Source organism: Platalea leucorodia (assembly GCF_965183815.1).
Source record: "Platalea leucorodia genome assembly, chromosome: 1".
NCBI lineage: Eukaryota > Metazoa > Chordata > Aves > Pelecaniformes > Threskiornithidae > Platalea > Platalea leucorodia.
In genome coordinates, this window is record NC_138823.1 from 155,255,092 (window position 1) to 155,275,447 (window position 20,356).

Here is a 20,356-nt window from a genome sequence, read left to right on the forward strand (position 1 = left end):
GACAGTTTGAGATGGGAGGTTTGTGTTTCAGGGCTCTATTAGACCCTGGGATGCACCCTGAGGGTTAAATAACAGTGCTGGCAAAGACCTCTTTCCTTGGTGAGACAAGCACAACCACTTACTCCAGTTGCAGAGGCTGTTGCAGGTATCCTGCCCTTTGGCAATGTGCAGACTACGCTACTGGTGCTGGGCCCTCTATCTGAAGCTACACCAATGATTATTCAGATGAAAGAGCTATTGCTGAATGCAGCTGTCTGACAAAGCACGATTTCATGAAGCCAGCTTATTACACCTGAGTTTAGTCTTGCAGGAGCTATTTACTTGTGGATGATATTCACAGTACTATATTTCAATGGCGTAGACAGCAGCTAATAGAAAATCTTGTTTATTCTCTGTGTAGAACAATTGTTGTAACTCACAGAAGTGCTCAGACTACTGCCCTTTTTTAAACACTTTCCATAACACATTCCCAGTAAGAAGTCTTTCACCCTGAAACTATATCCAGAGTCCACATTCATTAACCTTCCAAGCATGCCACGAGGCTCATCTTTTCATCCCACAGGGATCTGGGAAGATTGAAAGCTACTGGATTAAAGGGAATTCTACTTGAGCAAGCAGTGTTTCTATTTCTGAAAAATCTCCAGGAGAGCTTATTTATATTTAATTGCATTTTTTTGTATTTTCAATTTTTGTATCATTTTAATTTGTGAAGCAGCATCTATAGCACTCTCTGATACTTTACAAATGTACAGAGACACCACATGCTCTGAGTTATAGTTCACTGAGGCAGGGAATTGATGGTATTTTAATTATCTGTACACACGCACCATTGTGTGCTCATGTCTTTAAACACTCAAGTAAGTTTTTACTCTCCTTTGAACAAGGAGGCACCTTACAATACCCAACATTTTCATGCTTCACTTCCCACGCTGCTTTCGATGACACTCTGACCAGTTATTCTTTTTCCTTCTATGACGACTTCTCCCCTGTGATCATGTTTAGGCATATCCCCTTTCAAATTATGAGACAACCTCCCTAAAAGAAACATGGTCTTTTCAACAGTTGCTGCCTACATCGCTAAAAAATAATACTATGAACATCAGCCAAAAGCTAGAGAGCAATTCCGCAATGCTTTGGGCCCAGCAATAGCACAAAGGAGCAAAGGATGGAAACCCGTACGGCTCATACTTCAGAGGACAGTCCCACCATGTAGCAATAATGAGTCACAGTGAAGCAAAAGCCATCTGTTCATCTGGACACAGATACTGCTTGTCAGTTAACAGGAAACATTTCCACTGAAGAATCTCACTGCAATGTTAATCTCCCTTCGTAGACAAACTTTCAGTGTTTCAGATCTTCTAGTCTGTAAATTGGGAACACTGCAGCTTCCTTTCACCCTTCTTTGTCTGTCTTATCTTTTTTGAAAACAGGCTGGTCAGTCAAGAGATTGCCTGTGTGGATGTATCTATCTGTACAGCTTGGACAGTACCATGAGGTCTCCAAGTCAACTCATGAGTCTAGCTGTTCTCACCAAAAACTAAGTATTCAAATGCAGTGACACAGAGGATCCCCGACTTTCAGCCAGAGGCAGTGCCATGCTCGTGAGGCCCTTTGGCAGCAGCGCCTTCCCACTCCTCCCTTCCACTCCCCCTGCTACATGACTTAGCCAAGTTGGGACCCCTCTTAATCCTGGGAAATTGCCATGTTACATCCTTCCCCCTAAATACATCCCTGACATCAGCTATTGGTGAAAGTGGGAAAAGTGCAGTCATAATTAATATGTTGTATCTTGAAATAGTTAGCGGCAGAAATACACTCTGTAAAGGGACCAATTAGCCCTAATTAAAGTCATGTTTAACTAATCTTTTTGGGATGGGGACTGTCATTTAGTGTGTGTTCTTGCCACATGTAGCCCAATGGGATTCAGCATTGCTGTTGCATCTAGGTGTTATCACAACATAAACAATGAATAATAATAACTACAGAAGTATAAATCTCTTTTTTTTTTTTTTCCCTAGCATGACTGCTTCTTTAGGCATCATATTTCAATTTGCCTGACTATTGCATAGTTTGGGTCATCACTGTGTAAATGTTTAGCAACTCACATGTGCAGGACGGGTGGCTAATTCTTTTCATGTGTGTAATGTTTTGGATCAAATTATTTCCACATTCATTTTGATGGATTAGGTTTCAGGTAGACAAGACCCAAAAAATCAGATACACTCTTAAAGACTCAGCTGTACTGAAGACATTCTTAACAATGACATTTAGAAAGAATGAGAAAGCACTTCTTACTTCTATCAAAATTAGATTTACAACACATAGGCACAATTATCTCAAAAGACTATTTTTCTCAAAGGGCCTTTGGCATTCTTTAAATAAAAGCGTGATTTCATATTAAATCAGATAATACAAAAAAGATCAGCTGGTTAAAGATTTTCTCCCTCAAGTTAAAACAACAAGGCAACGTATTTGTTTCAAAGAACACAACTTTTGATTTCTATCATGCCTCTGAAATCCATAATTTCCAAATGAATGCCAAATGAGATTTAAAAAATCCCCACATGAATAAATTTCATAAACTGCAAGAGAACAGAAAAGATCTAGAGAGAAAGATTTTGGCTTTTTTGTATGCATATTAACTTAATTGTTTGCCCCTTGAAAATAGCAAGTTTCCTGGACCATTTAAACTCAAAAAAGTCCTCATTTAAAGCAAAAAACTTTTATTTGGCAAAAATCTTCTAGGACATCTTCTAAAAAATGTCTACATATTTTTGAGGCAGAAGGATTACATACAAATGACATGTAAGGAAGGCAGAGAAGAACACCATGTAATTAAAAAATGCTAAAAGATGATTCTTGCACCAGGTAAAAATCACATAGCATACACCTCCAAAGAAGACAGGCAAGCTTTCCTGGAGAAATCTTGAAGGAAGCTGCCTATCTCTTGGGGGAAAAAAAAAAAACATAATAAAAAAAAAAAAATACAGGGGGAAAAAGGCTTTAAAAGGCTTGTGAAATTGCCAGCAGGAAATTAAATGACCACCACAGATAAGAACTCCATCAGGTTGTAAATGTATAGGAATAGGGTTAACACTTTGGTTGTTATTCAAAAGCAAATGAAAGATGAGCTTATGATAACAAGCTTGGATTAGGACTCAGAAGATCTGAGTTCATTTCTTGGCTCTGCCATAATCTCTCTTTGTGATTTTGGGCCAAAGCTTACATTTGGCATAGACTGAAGAAAGGAAGTAGTATCCTTTTTGTATAGTTAGGGAACTGAGACCCAGAGATAACACTAGCCGAGGATTCACAATGCTTTATAGGCATTTACATTTCCAATAAATTTCCCTGCAGACAAAGATGACTGAGAGTTGAGAGATTCTTTGTGGGTCTGATCCTCCAATTACCTCTGTGTTTCTGTTTCCTCATTATAGCATTTGGACAATAAATACTTTCTCCTGTACTTTGAACAAAGGCTGGTTTCTTGTTGTTCTTTTTTCTCACCAGGCTGGCATATAAACTCTCAGGAAAAATACTCTTTTTACACAGTCATTTATATATTTCTTACAACTTCGCAGTCTCATAGTGAAGATCTAAGAAGCTTCCATGAATCAACCCATAACTAGTTATTATGTGTGTATATATGTATATACATACCCATTCATCTCAGATACTTACAGAGTAAATATCCTTATTTTATTATTGCTGTCATCCTAGTGCACAACAGCAATAATGACAATAATGTGAGTATATTGATGGGGTCTGTCTTGGGGCTTACATGGTAAATAGTAATTTCCCTGATTTCCCAAGCACCAGGCTGAGTTCTGACGCTGACGGGGACTAAACGCAGAGCACTTCAGTGGAAACTCAGGATTACTTCATCGTAGTCACTTGCTTTTCATTTCCTTTTCCCTGCTGATCTTCCGAAGCTACCAGAGTTACACTGATGTGAATGAGATCTGAATCCTGCCCATTGGCAACAGTTCCTGAAAACAGGAAATGGGATATTTCAAATAACAATAGGTGGGAACAGTGAGTAAAGGTTCACTATGGGTAACGGTGCTGACTCTTTAATGACTATGTTTATTTCCTTGTGTCCCAAAGAAGGGCACAGTTCATTTTGCTCTCGAATACGTATGTAGGGCCATATGTATATGAGACACTGTACCTAATTTTGAAGCTTATGTTAATGGCAGGAGGGTGGAAATCAGCACTGACTCCCACTTCTCACACCGAGAGACACAATTAGATCGCTCTCCTGTGCCACAGCACCAAACAAACAAGTCAAGTTGCAAGGGCCGAAAGGTTCATCCCATGCCCTGTTAAGAGGAAAGCTCCCTATTGCTGCAGCAAGAGCTAGGCAGGTTTTTTTTTCCTCCCATGCACCACAGAAAGGGGTACCGTGACATAACAGAGAAATCTTTTTGCAAAACCTACAACCCACTTAATGCACCCCACATAAAGTCAGAGCAGAGATGTTACATGTCGGAAAAGATATCCTGGGCTGTGTAGTTCATTCCAAGCAAAGGTCTGCCGTTCTTGGCCGAGGCTCCCACACAACTCCTTGTCTAGTCTTGCCGTGACTAATTCCCAGAAAAGGCAGTTTCACAATCACTCCAAGCAAGCCAGCCCTATGTCTAATTGGCATCACTGCTTAGAAATACTTCTTTGCATTCTTCTATGAAAGTTTGCAGTTCCAATCTAATTCTATATACTTTTACTAAGCCTGACAAGCAGCTAGTGAGACGGTCCAGCTATTTCCAACAATCATTAGTCCTCCAGTCTCTCGCTCCACAAAATGATTGGTTCATGTTGGGTTCCTTTTCTCACAGCTTCCAAAATCGGTCTAAATGAAGTTTCCCAGCTTAATGCACTGTTAAATAATGGTCGCTAATTAGCAATGGCAAAAAGGAAGAAATGGCCATATGAAAATGATAAAATGCCCAGCGACACAGGTTGTGGGGGGTTTTTTCTTAGCTCAAGCTGCTTTTTTCACCATTAATCATAGCAATTTCTGCTCCTCCACCTGGGGAAGCAGTCAGTAACTTCCTAAAAGCAGACAAGTAACTTGACATCAGACAAGCCCCAGTTGCTCGTATTTGCTACTTCTTATGAGGACACTTACCCTACAACCCATCTTTCCTAAAGACATTTTGCAAAGAAAGTGTGCTTTTCTTTTTATTTATTATTTCTGTTTAGAAAGAAAGGTTTGGAAGGCTACATCAATGTTTTTTTTTTTTTTTTTTGTTTTTAAGAATAGAAATTCAGGTCTTCTAAATCATGGAAGATTTTATGCACTGCTAGAAAAATAGTCATCCTAAAGTTCAGATACCACAAAAAAGAAAACTGTTAACTTTTTGCAGTGCAATTTTTATTTACTGTGTATAGGACAAGTGCTTTTAAATACTTTAAAAACCTGTAAGTGATATTTGCTATATTAGAAACCATGAAATACCTATTTAATTAGGACTTATAACTACTACTAATACTCTTGTGTACTATTAAGCGGACTGTTCAACTGAGCCTCTTGTGGAAATAAGGTCTAATTTTTTGCTAATACAGTCACCCGAGAAAAAGCTGAAAGTGAATATATGTTTTGTTCATAAATATATCCAGCAGCTCAGTATCAGGGAGGAAAAAGACTTATTTAAAGCCGAAAGACTACGCTGGCACATGAGGAAACAGGTATAATAAACTGGTTGCAAATAGGCTGGGAATCAGAGGACCGTCACTCGTAATTACAGCACCGAGAGACAGAATCACCTTTCCAGTGCCAGTTATGGAAATGGAAAATGTAATTGCCTTCAAGGTGAGGGTACACAGACTTAAGGAAGACATTCTACAGTACGTCTGCCTGAAAAAGGATTGTCTGGTGATACCCTTTTTTCTAATGCTGTTTCTGGGTGCTGATATGGACCACAGACAGTTCCCAGAGCACTGCCTTCTCATCGACTGTTTAGGCACGTCTAGCAGTATCAAAGTGAAAACAAGAGCTTAAAAGCATGAACTCCAAGGCTGCATTAACAGGTAAACTGTAGAAATGACATAGCTCTGGGTTTGGTCTGAAGAGTAAAAAACCAAACCAAACCAAACCAAACCAAAAAAACACAACACCTCTCTCTGACTCAGTTGTGGGTCATTGGTTCATGTTCTGTTCACATTAGCTAATGACAACAATTTTTTCCCTCCATTCTGGTTAATTGTTTACCAGTATTTGCAAGGCAACACATCACCTCTCCTAACTGTTTTCTGTGTCTGCTGAACAAGTTCAGGTCACATTGACCTAAATTCTTCTTTACTGTATTTTTGTCTTCATTTCTCTTTTAATTCTTTTACCTTTCACTCTGTCTTAGGCCAGCTTACGGTCTAAAATGTAATTTTCTAATTCTGTCAGAGTGACAGATCAGGAATCACCCCACTTGCTTGCCTACTCATAACAGTTCTATTTATATATCCTCAAAGAGCATTTACTTTATCTGTGGTAGAATCACATTGCATGCTAGTTTTCGATTTAGCAACTTACCACCTCGGAAGCAGATCATTTCAAATAGTGTTCTCTGCTAACCGACAATGCTTTCATGCACTTGACGCTCTCTCTCTCTCTTTTTCCCCAAATAAAGTCCATTTATCCTAATCAAACCACAAGCTATTGATTCCTGCCCATTTCATCTAACCTCCCTGCATCTGGCCGTACGTGAACCATTTTCAGGAGGTTTTCTCCTCTTCTTACTCTCAGCACTGAATACAGTACAGAGGAAGTTAATGTGTCCTCTAAAAATGCATGAATATTCTAAGAACAGAACAGGTGCTCCCCCTGCCTCATGTGGAGCTCAGCCCACCTGGAAAACACCGTCTGTCGCCTGCTACGCCGGAGAGCAGATTTTCCAGGAACAGTCCACCATCCCTGACAAAAGCGGTTACTACGAAGAAGTGGTGGGGCATTTAATGTGGCAATATAGCTTTTCAGACAGAACCTTATTAAAATTAATGAACCAAAAAAAATTAAAGCACACAGGGCTTTTTTCTCTGCGCATATTTGTAAATCAGCGGTCTTAAAGGGGTAAATTGGCTGATTATCCTAAATTGTGGACAGTCCTACTCAAAAGCCGTTGTGCAACTCCGCAGGCAGAGCACCGACATTTGGAGTAATCCTGTATAATTTGTACTAATTTTTGCTACTTTTATAAATTACCTAGATCATACAGAGTTAAAAACACACTGAACATTTACAGGATGGGAAGTAAATCTGTGACTACCTCTACATAATCAAGGGCATACATACCGAATTAGCTGTACAGCAGTCACAAGAAATTTATCCAAGGAACTCAATAGCTGTGTTCCTTCCCCACCCGTTAGCACTGCCCATTCAGTACCCGTGCTTCGGCATCCTTCACCACGACCATAAATGAAGAGGCCTCTGCTCTAAACCAGGTGGTCTCTGTCTCTGGTTGGCACACCTAAATAAAGTGGTGTAGTCCCAAGGGACTGACTGATTCTGGTTTGTTTCTTTTTTCAGTTAGAACATGTTTTCATTTAAAGTTTTCAAGGTAAATTCTACCCTGGCACATGATTCAAAAAGTCCCAGTGGTATAAAATGGATATTTGAGATTTTACTACTATGTATAGCTTGAAGAAAGTCATTAGGGACTAAATTAGATCTTCAAGTATCTCCAGTAGTTCATTCTTTCATTTTCTTTCATTTTGGGGCCTATTAAAATTTGTTCTAATGTTTATTATCCTCCATAGACTACGATAAATTCCCTTCAACTCACACGCCATCCCTTTGTTCCACCTGGCTGCTATTAGTGCCAGTAGTTTCCCTTCAGCTTGCGTTCCATGGAACAGTCTCCTAAACCACAGCATGTTATTGACTCACTGCTTCATTTTAATTCCTGAATAAAAATATACCGGGTAAAAACACTATGTTTACTTCACCCTACAGTCTTACCCATTCTTTCTTATCTGGGATTGACCTTTAGTTCTAATGACACTTTTTGTTCCTTAAGATTAAAGTTTCTTAACACAGTTGTAACCTAGAACTAACACATCCAGTGACACTCATGTCAATTTTCTTTTAAATGCCCATTGATAATGGCCTAATCAAAGCCAGCATTTAATCAGGATATAACCTAAACAGCTTTTAAGGCACCACAGTCACATCTGTGCCATGGTTTTCTTTGATTTGGTTTAGTTTTTCCTACGGCAATAATCACAGACTGGCAGAAGCACAGAAAACCTTACTTGTCAACTAAAAATGCATTTTATTAAAGGACCTTCCTTTTTAATACTGCATCTCCATCAATTTACATCTGCTATCCCCGGTTGTCCGTCGCTGGGAGATACTGCCCATCTGAAGATAACGGTACAAAAGGAGATCCTTATGCTTCAAACTCCACATGGGCACAGTAAATCTCATCCAGTCTCTGACCAGCCCAGATCTCTCTTACATGAAACACAGCTAACAAGGGGCAAGTGTAAAATAGAAAGAGTGGACAGTGGCATTCACTGTCACTGTGTTTGAAAATAAAATCTTCTCCGAAGAGGGAGCGGGTCCGTTAAACAAACACTAAGGATTTCCAGAATTATGTTACCAGGTTATATTTGACTGGAGCCCACACCGCATTTCAGGCCACAAAATATGTAACTCTACAGAACTAAAAGTAGGCTCAAGTAAGGTGTGTAATTCATCTACTTAAGAGGTTTTTTTTTCCTTCTGCACTTTTCTTCGGACGATCTAGTTTTGGCCACAAGCAGACACAAACCTATCCGCACTCTCTGTTGTCCGCAAGGCAATTTTGGATACATATTTATGTGTTTAGCCACGTGAAGCCAAGTAAAGAATTACTGACTAAACCAAGTGAGCTTAGTTCTCTGGATTTAGATGTTTCACGTCTTCAGCATTGGCTTGTTTTTCTAAACATAAAATAATGCTCTAATTGACCTTAGGCTTTTTTTTCATAGACACAGGAAAACCCAACCACGAACACCAGTTGTTTGTTTATGGAATCGCCATATTAATAGTTTATGAGGGGCTAGGGGATGGAAAATTAGACTGACATTTTCACACCTGCGATCAGTAGCTCACAGAAGACAGTAGTCAGAAGAAACAAACATGAAATACTTTAGTTACCATCTGTAGGTAACTAGCAAGAGATACAGAGAAAAGCGGGGAAATGGAAATAACAGAGCAGAGATTATGATGGAAACATCAGCGGAAAATTAGAAGTCCTTTAATAAAAGAAACACATTAGGAGTGTTTGTTCCATGTGCTGGACACTCCTTTGGAAAGCTAACTGCATTTTATTAAATTATATTAAGACATCCGTTATCATCAACGGGTCTAGCCTTAAATAAGCTGGTGCTCCAATACTGACACGCAAATAAGTATCTGTGCTTGGGCAGAAACCGACACCGAAGACCAAACTTTTCCTGGAGAAGTGCTGCCCGATGGCGCAGGCCAGGAGCACACCCACCACGGCACCCATCCCCAGGGCAGCTGCGCGGCCCCAGCCCGGGCAGGGCAGATCTCTCCATGCAGGGCAGATCTCTCCATGCAGGGCAGATCTCTCCATGCAGGGCAGATCTCTCCATGCAGGGCAGATCTCTCCATGCAGGGCAGATCTCTCCATGCAGGGCAGATCTCTCCATGCAGGGCAGATCTCTCCATGCAGGGCAGATCTCTCCATGCAGGGCAGATCTCTCCATGCAGGGCAGATCTCTCCATGCAGGGCAGATCTCTCCATGCAGGGCAGATCTCTCCATGCAGGGCAGATCTCTCCATGCAGGGCAGATCTCTCCATGCAGGGCGTCCCATCCTGCTGCGAGACCCAGCTCCCCCACTGAGGTGCCAATGAGGGCCTCGGCTGTCCCTTGGGGGACAAAGGACGCAACTTTCTAGCCCTCCTGCTCACTGGGAAAGCACGGCCCAGGAGACCTGCAGAGTACGTGGATTTTGCCTTCAAGCCTTGCGGGGAAGGCGCCACGGGGGGTTCGTGGCTACCCGCCGGTGAGACAGAGCACGCCGACACCGCCGAGGGCCCGGCCGGCCACAGGGCCCGAGGACTGCCGGGCGACCACGGCTCCCCGCGCGTCCGGGGCGGCCCGGGGCCGCGGTGGTGGTTTCTCCGGCCGGAGAGAGGAAAGGATATCAGAGGAGAGGAGAGCCGAGCCTCCGCTCCCCTCCCCTCTGCCCCCCTCACAGCGGCCGGGGCCGCCTCGCGGCGCGGGCGGCTCCGCAGCGCCCTCCGCGCCCGCCGCCGGCAGCGCAGCGCACCGCAGCTCAGCGCGCGGCCGCCGGCTCAGCTCCCCTCCCCCGCGCGGCTCCCTCGCGCGCGGCCGCTTCGCGAGCGCACACCTCCCCTTCCGAAAAAGCAGCCGCTTCCCCGCTTTATATACCCTGCTAAAAATAGCCTGCCGCCCAGCCCGCCAATCAGGAGGGGGCGAATTTCGAATCGGGCCAATGGCGGGAGCCGTCACGGCCGGGCTCGGTCACGCCAGGAGGAGCCGCGATGCCTGCCGCGCGGCGATTGGGCGGCTCTGACATCATTGGCACGCGGGGCGCGGAGTGCGTGGCGGAGATTGGGCCGCGGCGGCCGGCGGCGTAATGGGATCACGCGGGGCGGGGGAGGGCGCGCGGGGCGGGGGCGGTGGCGCGGCCGGGCAGAGCTTTGAATAGGGAAGTTTTGCAGGGGGTTACATTTGCAGTCAGCGCCGTGTTTGCAAATATTGAGTCCGCTCCTGCGCAAGTGTGCTCCGCCGGCCGCGGGAGGGGAGAGCCGCCGCGGCCGCCTCGGGAGACGGCCTGCCTTGCTGTGCAATTAAACTTTGCATGAAACTTTGGGTCTTTTTTCCTCCCTAAGCTCCTCAAGGAATTAATATATCTCTCTATATACAATTATTTTTTTTTTCTTCTCTGGAGGAAGGGGGGGGGCTTGGAAACTGAGAGCAGAGGTTTGACACCCCCCCGCACACACCCCTCAACCCCTGCACATAAAGGAGGCATCTGTATTTTTGGTAACCAGCACTGACTTTGTTGTTGCAACTTGAGACATGGATGTTCTCCCAATGTGCAGCATCTTCCAGGAACTCCAGATTGTGCACGACACGGGTTACTTCTCAGCCTTGCCGTCCCTGGAGGAATATTGGCAACAGGTAAACGAGGATGTCGATGTTGTTGTTGTTGTTGTCGGGGTTTTTTTTAAGCCGTATTAAAGGATAAGCGGATTTAAAAAAAAAAAAAAAAAGGCAAGGAAAAAAAAAAAAGCCCAAGTGTCGGCAAGGAGTTTGGGGAGAATTAAACACAAATGTGTAGAGATGTTTTGAAGCAGGTGTTTCGGTTTTAAATAAGACGGCTTTTTCGGGGGGAAGAGTCCCGAGGTGAATGCAAGGAGCTGCGCATCTCCGTCTCTCCCGCTTTGCCGCCCGGCCCTGCCTGCCAGGGGCTGTCAGCCCGGCGGCGCCCGGCCGCCCCGCTCCGCGCCCCGCTCCGCGCCCGCGGCGGCCGGAGCCCGGCGCTCCGCTCCCGCCTGCTCCACACCGAGTCCTGGCAAAAGTTTTGCGCTTGTACCAGGTCCAAACTCCACAGCTGGCTCTTGTCATCCGAGCTCCCTGCCTTGGCCAAGGGCTGCTTTTCTCCCCTTGCTGTGTTGTTTTTTTTTTTTTTTTAAATTTTAATTTTTATTTTTTTGCTGGCGATGATGGGGAAAAAAAAACCCTACAGGAGTGTATGTACACATATGTACACGTATGTGCGTATGTGCATATATATGTATCTATATAATCTAGCTGTTTCCCAGCGCAGGGAGCTTTGCAGAGTCCGGGAGTTGTCAGTCATATGACAGCGATCCCCTTGTGCTAATTGCCTTGCTCGGGAAGGAGGAAGAACGAAGGCTCCTTCCCTTTAATGGACATATTTTGTTGCCTTTTTTTTCCCTTTTTTTCCTTTTTTTTTTCCGCCCCCCCTCTCCTTAATTTGATTCAAACAACGGGCTGGCCGGAGCTGCGGTGGCCGCTGACATCTTTGCGTTGCCCCGGGGGGCCGGGGCCGCTGGCTCCGCTCCCCAGCCGGGTGCTGCTCAGCCCGGTGACCAGATCCAATACCTGCTGGCTCTTCAGAAGGACGGAGGAGCCTTTCCGAGAAGGTTGCAATGCAAAATGTTACAACCTTCACATGCTTACTAATTGTATGCAATGCCTCCCCCCCCCCCCCCCCCCCCTTTCCCCTTTCAAAGAGGCAGCTCCATAGTACGTGGTTGAAATGGAGCTAAGTAGTTTCCTTCAGGCATTTGGGCTTTTGGCGAAGGGCCAGCCCTCGTTCCCAGTAGCCTTCAGAGGCATTTAAACTCGGAGAGAGCTTCACTCCGGTCCCCATTACTAATTACCTAATGAGGAATTTAAATTAGCTGGGAATATGAAAGTTTAACAAGATCTTAATAAATGCTTTTTTTCCTGTTTTCATGGAAAATCAAAGCACTATTGTGTTGTCCCTGTCGAACCCTTTTTTGTTTTTAACGTGCGTTGCAAGCCAGTTACCTAATTATAGACAAATACATAAATATTGTGTGCATTGGTGGGTTTGGTTTTGGGGCTGTTTGTTTTTTTCTCCTTTTTTCCTATTTTTGCCCACGTTCCTAGCCTGGCCAGAACATGTGACCCAGTTTACTTGAGCGGTGCTGGGGGAGAAAGGAGGCTGCTCCCATGGCAGCTCCACTCTTGGACAGATGGGAAGGGGCTGTGAGGGGAATGTGTGGCATTTGGGATCAGGTTTTGCTACCGGACTTGGAAGAGATGATCTTGCTAAAATAAGTAGAGTTTGGTATGGAAACTTGGTGTGTCCATTTTCTGTGTAACGCTTCCATACGGATCGTTTCCTATAGTGGAAAGAATAATCCCAAAACATCAGCTTGTTGCCATAACAGTTCATACCCTGTTTTTTGTTCTCTGAAAATGGCTAGAAAGTCAGCAGGGTGAATTGAAATTGAAAACCGCAGCTTCACCCATTTAGGGTGGTTTTGTTTTTTGTTTTGTTTCGTTTCATGGAGCAGAGGGGAATGCGGCTGGGGGGGAAGTTGTCCATGTACTGTTGCATGTATATTTGAACAGAGTACTTTCTTGGCAGATGGTCAGGGTTTTAAAAGGAAGTCTCCTTTGGCATTGCGTGAAAGAAAGAGAGAGATGACTCATACAGTTGCACTCTTGGCCAGTAGATAAAGTTCTTGTTCATTGTGGGACTCCCAGCAGGACCTCAGAGTAATTTCCCGTTCTGCATCCTATAGAATAGGACATGTCTATTCTGGAACTTTTTTCTCCCCTCTCCTCTGTTGTTGAAGTTTCCCCTGTTCCTCCAAACATGCACGGGAGCAGTTGCAGTTATGTGGCGTGCATGCCAGTACGCTTGGAAATGACATTCTTTGAAAGTCGAGTGTGCTGCGTTCTCATGCACAGGAAATGGGAGGATGTCTGCTGCTCCATTGATGTCCCCAGAAGACGGACCCGCAGCTCCGCAGCCATGCTGAAATGTGGCTTTGTTTTCTGACACAGCGTTTGGGTTTTAACTGCATGTCAGAGCACATTGTGTTCAGTTGGGTCCTTTCAGCCTCGTGTTTGTGTGAGAGATACAAAACAACTTGAAATTAGACGAGGCACAAGAGCAAAGTGTAATTATTTGTTGTGGTTCTCTATGGTCCTTTTCAACGTCAGCCTACTGAAAACACAGATTTTATGATGAGAGTGATGATAATTTGACTGACTCATTAGAATGCTATTTTGGAAACCAAAGCTGACTTGCACCTTCAGCTGTGCGTTTGAACTCCTGCCCAGGTCTCAAAAACAGATTTCTTTTCATCGTAACAGTCACCTAGTTACGGCTGGAGGAGCCTTTAATTTGTTTTGAACCTAGAAACCTCAAATCGAACGTACTACAATCCTGCTTGCTTTTTGAAGTGTAAAATACAATTGGGTTTATTTTTAAGCAAGCTTGTAACTTTTCTCTTTTTTCTTCCTTCTGTTTCACCTAGACATGTTTGGAGCTGGAACGGTATCTTCAAAGTGAGCCCTGTTATGTTTCTGCATCTGAAATCAAATTTGATAGCCAAGAGGATCTCTGGACCAAAATTATTCTGGCACGTGAGAAAAAGGAGGAATCTGAACTGAAGAACACATGTGTCCCAAAAGAGGACAGTCTTACTAGTCAGAACTTAGAGACCAACAGTTTGAATTCTGATGTGAGCAGCGAATCTTCAGACAGCTCTGAGGAGCTCTCGCCCACGACAAAGTTTACCTCTGACCCTATAAGCGATGTTTTAGCCAGTTCAGGAAACTTGAGTTCGTCTGTCACTTCCACTCCCCCTTCGTCTCCTGAGCTGAGCAAGGAGCCTTCTTCCCAGCTATGGAATTGTACGCCGGGTGAGTTGCATTCACCGGGGAAAATTCGTACCGGTACCGCTGGAAAGACTGCAGAAAAAGGTACACCCGCCAATGGTGACACCTCGCCAGATGGCAGAAGGCGTGTTCACAGGTGTCATTTTAACGGTTGCAGGAAAGTTTACACCAAAAGTTCACATCTGAAAGCACATCAGCGCACTCATACAGGTTAGTAACCGTATGCTTATTAAGAGTTGGCAAGTACTGTAGGGAATACCCCTGACGGTGGTGGTGTCACAGGTTACACAATCACTGGGTGGGAGCCCGGGTTTGGAGAGGTGATGTAATAGTAGTAGAGGCTTACCAGCATGGACGACATCACTTCCTCATTCTCTTCGTAAGCGACCTGAAGCCAAGACAGTTGGTGGTAGATTAGTCTGCTGTCATAGCAAATAGGAGCCACTCGTCTAAATAGGCAATAGTTGGGAAGCTGCAGTGGCATGCGGTCTTCAGGAGCAGAGGTCTAGCCAAAATATGCGCTAGACTTCTGTTGCCATTTATTTCTAAAGCAAAAGTGAGTTGAGACTTTCTTGGGAAAAAAAAAAAAAAAAAAAAAAAAAGAACGTCTTATCCAAAAATCAATCAGATCACTAAATACCGTAAGAGACTGTTTTCATGGTTCGGTCTACATCAGGTCTATTCAGTAAGGCACCCCAAGGCCTTGATTATATAAAGTATAGCTATAGTTGTATTACCAGTTTTGTGTGCCATCGTTATTGGCAGAAATCTTGGAAAGTCACAGTGTGTTGTAGTCCTAACGTATCTGCCTAATTGGACTTACAAATCTATGATGTACTGTATAATTTCATCCCGAAATACTGAGCAACAGAATTTTATTGTTATGGAACCTGACCTAAAAATAAGAATCCTGTGTGTTATTGCGAAAGAAAGTGAGGAAGATAGACACTTCAGGGTTTTTATAAATATTTTATGGTTGAAGTAGCGTGCTGATTCGCTTGTTTGAGCATTATTTGACATCTCTTTATGACACCAGTTAGATAGGTAGAGCTGTGCCTTGGCTCAATAGTCATTGCTTAATGTAAGGAATTGGCCTGGCGTTCTTGGTGTACCAATCCAAAGACCTATACGGTGGGTTTTTTTCCCCAAGATGTGGAATGAGAATTCAAGGAAAAGATCCTGTTTTGACTCATGAGCTCAGCATTTTGTGGCTTTTATGAAAAGTCTGAGCAAGCTCGGATGCTCCCATTGTCATGCAGAAGTCAGATAAAACAAGATTATTTCAAGAGGAAAGAACAACTTCCACTGAAACTGTGGTGGTTGAGCAGTCATAAATAGTTGCCAGCCTCAGAAGTACTGCAGAACTGTTGTCCTGGTGCTGTCTGGCTGAGAACGTTCCTGTGAATGGAAGTGGTATTTCTTGAATGCTGAAGTAGCAGTGTTCAAAGTGGTGTGCAGGCTTTTCCAAGAATATGTGGCTCAGCAGAAAGGAGGTTGCATGTTATGCAGATGAGTGAGTGACAGAGGACTTTGATGCAATACAGTAGCCTAATTGCATTTTGGAGCGTAGCTGTGCTGTCTTTAATCACCTTTATGAGGTGAGTGGTACCTGTTTGGGAGTAAGCCTGCCATTATGGATGAACAGGAATGGTAGAAGGTTGGCTTTCTTTGTTTCCCGTGAGCCTGTTTAATCGGGTTTTTTTAGTAAGAATGAGATTATTTGATGTGCTGTTGCAGCAAAATGGTTACGTAGGAATCATGTGGATGAATTTTGCAAGCCTTCTTTGCCTACATTTCTGAAGCATTCAGATAGGTTAAATAAAATTGGCTGTCCTTGGGGGGTGGAGGAGGTTTACATAGAAAATAATGGGATAGCACCTACCTCTCTTTGAATGAAGTCATGACTAACATGTAATCTGCTTTCTTTGTAGGGGAAAAGCCTTACAGATGTTCATGGGAAGGGTGTGAGTGGCGTTTTGCAAGAAGTGATGAATTAACCAGACACTTCAGAAAGCACACTGGTGCCAAGCCTTTTAAATGTAGTCACTGTGACAGGTATGTGACTGAAATGCACCTTTTTAAATAGTTATTTTTAATGCTTGTTGGAAAGAGAGTCTAGGCTGCCTTTCACTTGTGAAGGAATCATTTGGGAATGCAACTGTGTCTGGTATTTTTAAGGGATTATTGTATACTTAGACTGGGAAAAAACCCTTCAGTTGTACTAATCTTTGGGATGTGGTTTGTAGCCTGATGTTGCAGATGAGCGTTGAGAAGTCCCTAGCGTTACCACCCATCTGCAGAGCTCCTGGGTGCCCACAGTCACCTTGAGTGCTCCCGTGTATCCAGGGAATGCCAAATCCCTCCTCCGCCAGCCATATTTTGGAGTAGCAGAGCAAGGCTGGGGGTGCCTCACCCACGCATACCGCGTTGTGCGTGCCAGCAACCGTGGGCTAATGCACAACGTGACTCTTGCCTTGCAGGTGTTTTTCCAGGTCTGACCACCTGGCCCTTCACATGAAGAGACACCTCTGAATGGGTCAAGAGGTGAATCCTGCGGGCTAAGAGGCGTCAAGGTTGAAGAGCCTTGAGCGGAGGGATGCGTGTTCCAGCCAAAGCATGCCATTTTGCACCCTACCCAGTTGCCTCCAGGACCTCACTTCCTTGAAGGTCTTTTGAGGGCTAATAAGTCATGTAAGAAACGGCATAGCAACCGCGGTGCGTGATGTTTGGGGTTTCCTGGACTCATACACTGGTATCTAACCTTCTGAGTGGCTCCTAAGCCTTTGCCGTGAGCATGTGCACTGAGAATGTTAATGATTGGGCGACTGTATGCGATGAGGATCTCGTGATGACTGTATGCTGAGGCACATTTTTTTTCTTGTGGTTGTTTTATAACTGTAAGAGAAAAAAAATAGTCTGAATGTCTTGTATGTGAGGAATATCTCGTGAGATGGGACGACCACCAATCATTTCCAAGGGGTGGGGGGAGGGGTGTCTGCACCTTTTTAGAGGGAAAACGGAGAGGGGAAAGGGGGTAATAAAAAGAGTCAGGATGCCAGAATGGAGATGGGGGACCTCCCCGTTCCTGTGTGAGAGGAGCTTTAGGTGTCTGGTGCAGCTATTAAACGTGCAATGTGTCAAGTAGCTTGTTTTACTTGCTACAGAGCTCATTTGTAATCCATTGTATAAGCTGTGTATTTACAAATGTAACACAACTATAACTTTTCATTATAATACAAAGGTTATTGCATGGTTCTGGGGAACTATATGCTTTTCCATTCTTTAATCAGGACTGCAGTTTTGATTCCAGTTAAGAGCAGCTAAAATACAATTGGTCTAATGTTACATAATGTATGGAACATGAATAATTTTTTCTGTTGGGTGGATAAAACCACTATTGGTTAGAAACTGATTTTTCTCATGCAGCTAATTTTTCTCTTATTTATGCCTTGAGGACTAACTTCTGGTTTTCTAGCTGTTAATGCACTGTTGACCTTAATAATGGTGCCTTATGCAAGTGACCTTCTCTTGTAGGGGGTCTTATACAGGGGTATGGGTGATGCATGCTTTATTAAGGCTCTCTTTTCACCTGGCATTGTACTGTATCAAATGTATAATATGAGGGGAAAAAAAGGTTACTTCCAGGGTCCTCCTTCACAAAGACAAATATAGAGAAAAGTCGTTCATGTCAGTACAGTATTTGTTTAACTTAGACAATTTGACTGTGTTACAGTATAATGCATATGCCAATTGAATACCTGACCAGTTCTGCCACCTTGAGACTTTTTTTATATTGACCTTGCACAACAACTGTGTATATACACACCCCAACTGTACTTAATATGTCAAGTTTTCATACATATTAAAGATACAGAAGTATTAAAAGATGTATTTGCTTAAAAGGCACAAGTTTCACATCTATATATCTAGCTATCTGTTGGTCATACAGAAAGAAACTATATTACTTTTTTTTAAAAGTGGGCAGAAAAATAATTGTGTATGTATATTTGTGTGTACAGTCTGTGTATGTGTGTATATATATAGATAATATATAAATATTTTTTTTAAAAGGAAAAAAATTAGAACACATAGCTAGAAAATGCCACAGCCTATCAAAATATTCCCTCTCCCCCCCGCGATACGGTCATTAAGGAGACAAAGAAATGAAAGATACAGTTAATTAAAATCTAGCATTTTTAGAGGCTTTACCTTTAGCTTAATGGTATGCTAAAGGCTTTGTTGGCATTCAGTCCTTCTCAGACTGCTGACTGTGTTTTGTAGTTATTAGGTTGTCTGGAATAGCGTATCTGTGGCCATTTAAGAATGATATGAACCGAATATTGGCATGCTAAAAGAATATTAGCTGTGTGCAGATGAAGTACACTCGGGTTTTGGCCTTCCAGCTTACTGGAGGACCTGTGAGTGAGCTAGTTGTTGTGGTGGTTGAGCTCTAATTTTACATAGTTCAGCTAAAATAAAGACTGTTTTTTCCTAGAGTAGAAATAGTCTGTCCAAAAGCGGTATTTTTTTTTTAAACCAGCTCACTACAGTCAATGCAATGAAACACGTGACCCATTTCTTTTTCTATTTATTATTCGTCTTGCTTACTATGCTAATATTTTGGTATATCTTCCTGGAAATGTATGTAGATAAGTGGTTTAAAAACAAGTATATGCAAGTGATCTGGTTCTAAGGAACACGCAGGCTTAAATCATTCTCATTTCATTTTTGGTTTAAATTGCCTGAAAATGCACTTTTTTTTTTCTTCCCCAAAACAAACAAAATTTCCCAGAAAATGGATTTCTATTTAGGGTTGGGTTTTGTTGTGTTTTTAACTCCTTGTTTGCATTGTCCTTGGCTTAGCCATAATCCTTCTAAACAAGAAAGTAAACAAAAGCAAAAACAAACAAACCCCAAACAAAAAAAAAAAATTAAACTTGCACTGGCTTGTCTCAATTGTGAAATACCATCAGACTTGTGTGGATGGGGTGGGGCTGTGTGCCATATGTCAAATGCCTGTAATTTTCTTAATAAGCAAGTACATTTTGTTCAGGTGATAACTGAGCCTCAATCAAGCTGAAAAATAAAAAAAATAAAACATTTTTGCTTGAAATTTAAGAAGAAAAAGTTTCTATTAGTGAAATTTCTTTTTTTTTGTTTTTGAAGCACCCTGTTATCTAAAGAATCTCTTTGTAAGATTTTTGTAAAAATTTTGTTTTACAAGATTTTATTTGAAATTGTTTTTTGCAAGATTGTTATATTTCTGTATGAATGTATTTTTTATTGGAATAACATAAAAAGAAATTCTTATCAGCATCACGTGTCTGGTTTCATCTTTCTCCTCTCTGATGTCCTACACACCAAACGATGTCAAATACTATGCCGACGCTTTGCCTTGAGTCACCTGGTTGCAGGTACAAACACCTTTGCGTCAGGTCGCTTTGTGCAAGGCAAGTCCTGATGAGAAAAGAATTTTGGCAGTAGAAACTAAAAGTTCTTCCATATCTGAAAAGCTGTTGTTGACTCATCTTTTGTCTCAGCGGAATAAATAGTTAACGTGATTGTTACCGCAAGACTGCACCTTTATTCCAAATCGTTTGTTCTGAAGAGGTGAATGCACATAGGACAAGTTCTGCATGTGGGAAAGGAGATTCAGTGGGTATTTAAAGTGAAGGAAAAAACAACAAGAAAGGTGATGGCTGGGCTGGAGGCACCTGTCCTTAACTTTTACTGCAGAGTGTGGGCCTTTGAACTGCCTGGTCGATGGGGAAGCAAGCCTGAAGCCTTGGAGGCACAGTTGTGGGAAGGAATGTGGGGAAGGAAGCATGTGAGATCTGCCTGGCCCAGGTGCACAGATCTGAGTCTGCTGTAGGGCTGACCTGACCCACATGCTGGTGGTGACCTTCAACCAGCCAAACGCGAGCCTCTGTGAACTGTGTTTTTTCAGAGCGATGGCTCTTCAAAGTATGCCTGG

The 20,356-nt window shown here is 43.0% G+C and overlaps 1 protein-coding gene across 1 annotated transcript; it reads left to right on the forward strand.

Annotated features, from left to right (window-relative positions):
* The first annotated feature begins 10,712 nt into the window (after positions 1–10,712).
* On the forward strand, positions 10,713–19,680 carry KLF6 (KLF transcription factor 6). Its single transcript, XM_082324391.1, has 4 exons — positions 10,713–11,154; positions 14,019–14,592; positions 16,314–16,437; positions 16,863–19,680. The coding sequence occupies exons 1-4, from the start codon at positions 11,053–11,055 to the stop codon at positions 16,912–16,914; spliced, it is 852 nt and encodes a 283-aa protein (XP_082180517.1). The 5' UTR covers positions 10,713–11,052; the 3' UTR covers positions 16,915–19,680.
* Positions 19,681–20,356: the final 676 nt, after the last annotated feature.

What these genes read in the sequence shown, in the direction of transcription:
- KLF6 (XM_082324391.1), top strand. Translation starts at nt 11,053, where the DNA reads ATGGATGTTCTCCCAATGTGCAGCATCTTCCAGGAACTCCAGATTGTG. An exon ending in TGGAGGAATATTGGCAACAG is followed by an intron (nt 11,155 to 14,018) that starts GTAAACGAGGAT and finishes TGTTTCACCTAG; the next exon opens with ACATGTTTGGAGCTGGAACG. An exon ending in AAATGTAGTCACTGTGACAG is followed by an intron (nt 16,438 to 16,862) that starts GTATGTGACTGA and finishes CTTGCCTTGCAG; the next exon opens with GTGTTTTTCCAGGTCTGACC.